This window comes from Chelonoidis abingdonii, chromosome 8, assembly GCF_003597395.2.
Source record: "Chelonoidis abingdonii isolate Lonesome George chromosome 8, CheloAbing_2.0, whole genome shotgun sequence".
In the NCBI taxonomy this organism is placed as follows: Eukaryota; Metazoa; Chordata; order Testudines; family Testudinidae; genus Chelonoidis; species Chelonoidis abingdonii.
The window spans coordinates 49,580,188-49,587,731 of NC_133776.1; the positions used below are offsets into that span (position 1 = coordinate 49,580,188).

At 46.6% G+C, this 7,544-nt stretch overlaps 1 protein-coding gene across 8 annotated transcripts in view; it reads right to left on the minus strand.

Moving 5' to 3' along the window:
• GIGYF2 (GRB10 interacting GYF protein 2) overlaps positions 1-7,544 on the minus strand; it is a 173,100-nt gene that overhangs the window by 21,675 nt on the left and 143,881 nt on the right. For 7 of the 8 annotated variants that reach the window (XR_012656383.1, XM_075068594.1, XM_075068591.1 and 4 more), the window contains 2 exons: positions 5,919-6,185; positions 5,079-5,201 (listed from right to left, as the gene is read on the minus strand). Coding sequence is in view for 7 of the 8 variants with exons in the window: in XM_075068594.1 (XP_074924695.1) it covers positions 5,079-5,201; positions 5,919-6,185 (390 nt within the window). In the remaining variant the exon portion in view is untranslated. The remainder of the gene's footprint in view (positions 1-5,078; positions 5,202-5,918; positions 6,186-7,544) is intronic. The other variant, XM_075068593.1, reaches the window with a different exon arrangement.

The following is a 7,544-nucleotide window of genomic DNA, read 5'->3' on the forward strand; positions in this document are numbered from 1 at the left end:
CATGGACATAAGCAATCGATTTTTTGATCGCACTGTGGACGCGCAAAACTGATTTTATAACATCAGTTTTGTAACATCGGTTTAAACTACTTCGAAATAATCGTGCAGTGTAGACGTACCCTTAGAAACAGCAGTAAGTCAAGTGCACTATGGAACTTAGTGTGCAGTAGCACCGTCCACACAGCCAGTTAGCATGTAGCAGGCTAGAGTGCTACACTTTTACAGCCCAGGTTGCTGTGCGCCAACTGTCCATATAGGCAAGCCCGATATCAGACTTACCTTATGCTTCTTGTTCCAGTGGAGTACTGGAGTCCATAGGAGATGGATTGGCAGTTGATTTAGCACGACAGCACGCAAGTCGATTTTTAATGGCATATTGTGGCTGCCGCTGGCCCCGCTCAGCCTCCTGCTGAACCCTGGCAGCGGGCTGAGTGGGGCCGATGGCCGGGACCCCAGCAGGCAGCAGCGTGCCATTAAAAATCCTGCCTGGCCCAGCCCGCTCTTCTCTGCCACCCGCCTATCACTCTCTCTGGCAGTGGCAGAAGCAAGGTTGGTCCTGCTAGCTGCTGCTGCAAGGCAGGCTCTACTGGCAGCCAAGCTTCCCCCTCCCCCGCCTCTTCCCCCAGAGTGCTCCATCATGCTCCACCTCCTCTCCCTCCCTGCCCTCGATGGCCCTTGTGAGAGAGAGAAGAGGAGCCCCAGCGCCCGTGCTGCTCAGACCAGGAAGGAGACGGAGAAGAGGCAGAAGCGGAGCCTTGCGGAAGGGAGGTGGAATCAGGGTGTATCCCTCCAGCCCCCTGCCATGAGCCACTCAGGGCAGGGGACTGGGAGCACACCCCCCACCCGATCCCAGCTTACCCCCTGTCCTGACCTCTGCACCCCCCCTCACACCCCAGTCCTCTGCACCCCCCCATGACCCCAGCCCTGACTCTAGCACCTCCCAGATACCCAGCCCCCCACACCCTGACTCCTGCACTCCCCTCACATGCCTCCAGCCTTCTGCCCTGACTCCTGCATCCTCCTCACACACCCCCTGCCCTGACTCCTGCACTCCCCCCACATCCCCACCCTGAGCACCAAATGGGATCTCCTGCACACACACACCCCTGCACCCCTTGCACCAAATAGGAGCTGCCCAGGTAAGCGCTCCACACCCAAACCTCCTTCCCCAACCCTGAGCCCCCTCCCTCATTCTAGCTCCTGGCCAGACCCTGCACCCCAACCCCCAGCCTGCTCCTTCACCCCAGCCCTGTGCTCAGTGCATGCCCACCCTCAGCTCAGTGCAGAGAGAGGGGAAGAGAATGGCCCAGAACCAGGGGGAAGGTAGGTACCCACTCTGTGTGGACAGGGTCGGACCCCAGCCCGACAGCAGGCTGAGCCCTGGGGTCCTAGCTCCCGGCCCTGGTCAGCCCGCTGCCAGCCTAGGTGAACGGAACCCCAGGCCAGCAGCAGGCTGAGCAGGCCGGCAGCATAAGAGCAGTAAGTTAATTTAATTTTAAATGAAGCTTCTTAAACATTTTGAAAACCTTGTTTACTTTACATACGACAGTAGTTTAGTTATATAATGTATAGACAGAGAGAGACCTTCTAAAAAACATTAAAATGTATTACCGGCATGCAAAACCTTAAATTAAAGTGAATAAATGAAGACTCGGCACACCACTTCTGAAAGGTTGCTGACCCCTGATTTAGTGGGCCTTCACTAGACCTGTTAAAATCGACCCCAAGTGGCTCAATCGCCACAGCGTCAATCCACAGTAAGTGAAGACAAGCCTCGAGTTAAAACCCTCTGAATGACTAAACTGTATGTGTACTTACGTTTTACCTACACAACCTTGTGATCCACCAGTGCTTACAGCACCATTGAAAAGTACCCCTTGTGGTTTACGTACTGGCTGCCTTGGTGGTCCGGTCCCAAGATACGGATATGGGTTCCATCTATCGCCCCACCAGTTAGAGAATCCCATTGCAGCAAAGCCATCTACTATGACCATTTCCCAGAGTCACTACCTTTGACAGCAGCAGCTCAGTGATTGTGTTGGCTACTTGCATGACATCAACCCCCACAGCAGATTTGCCCACTCCAAATTGATTCCCAGCTGATCGGTAGTTGTCTGGCATTGCAAGCTTCCACAGGGCTATCACCACTCGCTTGTGAACTGTGAGGGCTGCTCTCTTCTTGGTATTCTGGCACTTCAGGGCAGGGGAAAGCAAGTCAAAGTTCCATGAAAGTGCCCTTAGGCATGTGAAAGTTTCGCAGCCACTGGGAATCATCCCAGACCTGCAACACTATGTGATCCCACCAGTCTGTGCTTGTTTCCCGGGCTCAGAATTGGCGTTCCAGAGCATGAACTTGCCACATTAACACCCTGATGCCCACATTGCCAGGGCCAGCGCTTTTGAGAAAAGTCTGTATCCATATCCTCATTACTCTCGTCATCATGCTGCCGTCACTTCCTCGCCTGGTTTTTCAGCTTCTGGTTCTGCATAAACTGCATGATAATGCGCAAGGTGTTTACAATGCTCATAACTGCTGTGATGAGCTGAACGGGCTCCATGCTTGCTGTGCTATGGCGTCTGCTCGGGCAATCCAGGGAAAAGGGCACAAAACGATTGTCTGCCGTTGCTTTCATGGAGGGAGGGCTGACTGACGACATTTATCCATAACCACCCGCGACAAATTTTTGGCCCCATCAGGCATTGGGAGCTCAACCCAGAATTCCAATAGGCAGTGGGGACTGCGGGAACTGTGGGATAGCTACCACAGTGCACCACTAGGAATGTTGATGCTTGCCACGGTACTATGGACGCACATCACTGAATTAATGTGCTTAGTGTGGACGCATGCACTCAACTTTATATAATCTGTCCCAAAAATCAACTTCTGTAAAATCTGAGTAATTTTGTAGTGTAGACAAACCCTAAGTTTCATCTCATGGAGATTCTGCCTAGAATATCATGCGAGCTGGAGGGTTCTGCCTCAGGCTGCTCTCCCAGCTGGCAGCATTGCGTGGTCGCACCTACCCCAGCCTACCACTTGCTCCCATGGCTCATGAAGCCTGGACAGTAGTAAGGAGCAGTTCAACTATAGGCTGAGCAAGGGCAGAATGGTGGTAGAATTTGCCTTTAAAACCTTGCTGGTGTTATTTGCTGGCTAGGTCAGACCTCAGCACAACCAACATTCCCACTGTTATTGCTGCTTGATGTATGCTCCATAATATCTGAGAGAGTGAGAGTAAGATATTTATGGCGGGGTGGGAGGTTGAGGCAAATTGCCTGGTGTCCGATTTTGATCAGCGAGACACTAGGGCGATTAGAAGAGCACGGCAAGGCACACTGAGCATCAGAGAGGCTTTGAAACCCAGTTTCATGACTGGCCAGGCTTCGGTGTGACAGTTGTGTGTTTTTCAACTTGATGCAAACCCACCCCCTGTTGATTTTAATTCCCTGTAAGCCAACCACCCTCCCCCCTTTGAAACAATTTCTACTTTGCTGATCTTCTGTGTCAGTTTCTGAATGTAAATCCACATACTTTGGTGTAGGAGTTTTCAAGCTCTCGTGGCATTTATTATTTGGAAAACTATCAAAATTTCATCAGTATCAGCATTACTTGGGAATTTAATGACACTCACAGGGAAAAACGAACAAGTTCTACACTCTGAACTTGTTTTTACAATAAAAACATCTGCTATGTTGAGCTTCTGGACATCAGACATGGAAGGGAGGATAAGAATTTATGGCCCAAAGAAGATCTTTTTGTAAAAACAGAAATAAACATCGGGACCCAAACCTGTCTAAACAAACAAAAAATAACTACATAGTCCATGGCAGTGAGCCTCGCAATCCAGGTTGACGTCCAAGGCTCAGACTAGCTCTCTAAAAACAGATGAGTAGACTGCGCTTTGAAGTTGCAGCTCAGGCTGGAGCTCAGGGTCTGAAAGCCCATTCCCTCCCCAGAGGCTTGCTCACAGGCAACACATGGAGGGACTGGGGGGAAATGTAGGACCATGTGCCCTCCTCCCCCGACTTGCTGATTGCCTTGTACTGAAGCCAGCTGCCCTCACTCTGCCACCTCCCCTCCCACACTATTGACAGACATGGGTCATCTCTGGGCTCGCTGCTGCAGGCTGTGTAGATGCATTTTAAGAGTAATAGTTGTAGGTAAGATCCACAACAGCTCTACCCATATTTTGGTACTGTACCACACACACAGCTGCAGCCTGTTCAGAAAGATTTGCTTCTAGCTGTTGCATGCTCTTCTATGGCACAGCTAAGCAAGCTTTTTCCTCAACTGGCATTTAGAGACATCATACCTAGGGTTTAATGTAGATGGCATAGCTGATAATATTGGCAAGACTTTGCTGTCTTTAGCCATGGCAAGTGAAATCAAACTAGGCTAAAGATGATCAAGGGGCTAGTCAGCCTAGCCACCAATCAGGAGAATTATTATATCACTTTAATCTTCTTCCATATGCAAAAGAAAAACAGCCAAAACCCAAAAAGGACAAAAATTGCAGGTGGTCAATAACAAGAATAATGTAAGATCAACAGCCCTCAAGACACACCCAAAGGGTAGCTTTATAAAGTGTGCATCATCTCGATCCCCACATATTTTCTATATTACAAAGATCTGCTGTGTTCTCTTACAATTTCATTTCCCCAACACTTATTTAATATAGTTTTGTAAATACATCTCACTCTGATCTTCTGTGTTCCAGTACTAAGCGTCAACAAGAATTTACCAATGCACCTGTTATTCGAGTTCTGAATGTCCCCTGAACACATATCCCTAATATATTGCTGGGATTACACAACAAAAGGAAGTCATATTTCCTCCTTTCTGGAAATCTGCATTCAAATACAGTTTAGGATACAGGTTAAATTAGTTCAGTAGTTTCAAATGAGTACCTGGTTCTTCATCTGAAAGACAAAAACAGCCCAGATGACTTGGTCCTATTTAAAAGTTTGCTTATTCCTGTTTGTTCTTTTATATTTAATCACTTAACAAACAGCTAAGTGGAAACGCAGCCAATTTTACTCCAGCTTACAGACCTCAAACCTACTTCAACTGAATTTACCTCCTCTCGAAGCTGCCGTTCTCGCTCTTCTTCAAGCTTTTGGATTTCTGCCAATGACAATGTGGTCTGGGACTGACATGCTCCTGAGCTGGACTGCTGGCCCCATGTTGAAGAAGAAGGGAGCTGGGACAAAAGTAGGAAATAATAATTACAAATTCTCAGAAGTGACCACCACTGAAACTGCAAACATATGGGCAAATCTTTCGATCCCACTGAATAGAAGAGATACTACAAGACACCCAAAGATCTGGTTTAAAGGTATCAGTTTTTCAGTGCGGTAATATTTTTGTTACATGTGCCCTCAGCTGCAAGGCAGTCTAAGGGCCTGCCGTGTCCAATGAACAACTACGTAATAGGACACAAACTGTTATTAAAAAAAAAAAATGGCAACACCTTCGGGGATCAAAACGTGTGTATTTGCTGAATAAAAAGATAGTTACAATGTATACATTTTGATCAATTTTTTCCTCAAAGACAGCACGGTATTTACTTGAAGCATATCTAAAAACTCAAGTTACCTCACACTGGAGGCTACTAAAACAACCGAAAGCCAAACAGTCTTAATTTGAAAAACATTTATAACGACAAAAAGGGGAATTAAAAAAAATTGTCTCTCTCATCTGTCTCCAGATATCGAATATCTCTTCCTCCCCAACAACTCTTTGCTTTCCCTTCTCCTTCCTCATCGTACAGTTCCAGCACTCAGTTCCCTTTCTCTTGATTCAATACAATTAACTAGATGCCTTCCAAGCTAGTTCCATTGGTCCTACACCATGGTGATGTTTTAACTGCACGTATTAGGTGAGTGGGAAAGGAAGTTAACTTGTTGAAGAGCATTACCTTCATCTGTGCAAGTTGCTGCTGCTGTTGCTGCTGCTGCAACCGGCGCAGGGCCTCCTGCTGCTGCTGTCTTTGTCTTAATAATTCCTTCTGGCGCTGGAGTTCTAGCTCCTTGCGCTTTCGCTCTTCCTCTTCGAGCCGTAGTCTGGCTGCCTCCTCCTCCATGTGCAACCGGTTTTCCTCTCGTCGACGTTGGGCCTCCTCCTCTTCACGTGCCCATTTGGCAGCCTCCTCTTCCTTCCCAGGACACAAAGAACAGTAAAGTCTCTAAGAGGACTTAAAAGATCTAAATTACTTCATGAAACATGTGATGCTTAGAAGACCTGACAGAACAGATGGAAACTTTTTATTTCATTGTACAAATGCGGTCCGTAAAGAACGCATTTATTCAACTTTATCCTTTTCAGGCTGAGAAAATAATTTGGTCTACTGTCCTTCAAGATAAAGGTTTCATAATGCACCCTGAATTAGAAGGTGAAGTTTTCCTTAAGGTGAAGGCTAGCTACAGGTCAGATAGGACAGAGGAAAAACACAAATACTGCCCCATCTTTTCCCTGGGATTTTTATTCACATTATTACTGTGCACCTCTACTACTTGTTACTAGCTCTCACAGTGAAGTGCTGCTGCCAGATTTCAACCCATGAAATGAGGAAAAGTAGAATAAAAAAAGGGAGACAAGGTTTGCAGATCAGATTAGAAATGAGGGGGAGGGAAATTAAAACTTAAAAGATAAGATTTGGCTATTTCATACTGCTAGAACATCAAGGGAGAAGGCTCTTACGCCAAAAAACCCAAGATTATGTGGTAGGATAAGGAAGGAAGTATTGTTAGATGAACTGCTAGAGTAGGAAGAGGAACAAAGACACTGACATGGAGTTATGAATTTTAACAGTGGGTGACTAAAGTAGATTCTGAAGCTAATGTGGAGACAATGAAGCTGTTTGGGGACTGATGTTATGAAGACAGTTTTCAAAAAAAGAGAGAGAGAGAGAGAACGTGCTAGCAGGAGGAGTTGGCACACAATGGAATCTATAAAGCTAGAATTTAGGAGGCCACAAAAAAGGAAATTACAGTAGCCAAGGCAAGAGGATATGAAGGAGCATGGATGAGGTTTTCAAGAAGGAGTGCAGATTTGACAGAGTGGAATTAGCCAGATTGGCAAACATAGGCAATGTGGGAGAAGAGTCAAGGATGATACAGTATTCTAAAGTAGTGTCCAAAACATTGAATCTTACAGAGTAAATATTTTACACTATCATGGTAGAGTACTATATGCATTTTGCCCCTCTTTTTAAATTAATGACCACAGACTGGAAAGCTTAGGCCACAACATATTCTGGAGCCACAGTCAAAAGTATAATGGAAAGTAAAACATTCAACAAATATAGCTCTGTCACAAGCTGGTTGGCCCCTTGTGTGTGATAGTGAATTCATGATTGATCAAGATGCAGAAGATCAGAGAGAGGACTATCTGAACAGATCTGTGAATGCAGGAGAGGAGACGCAGGAGAGAGTGGAACAAGGAATTTCCTCTCTGGGAGAGGCTTAGTGATGTCAGGCTGGAAGAGGCTCACAGGGAGCAAGTTAGGCTCTCTTTTTTTTTTGGGGGGGGGGGGGGGGGGGGG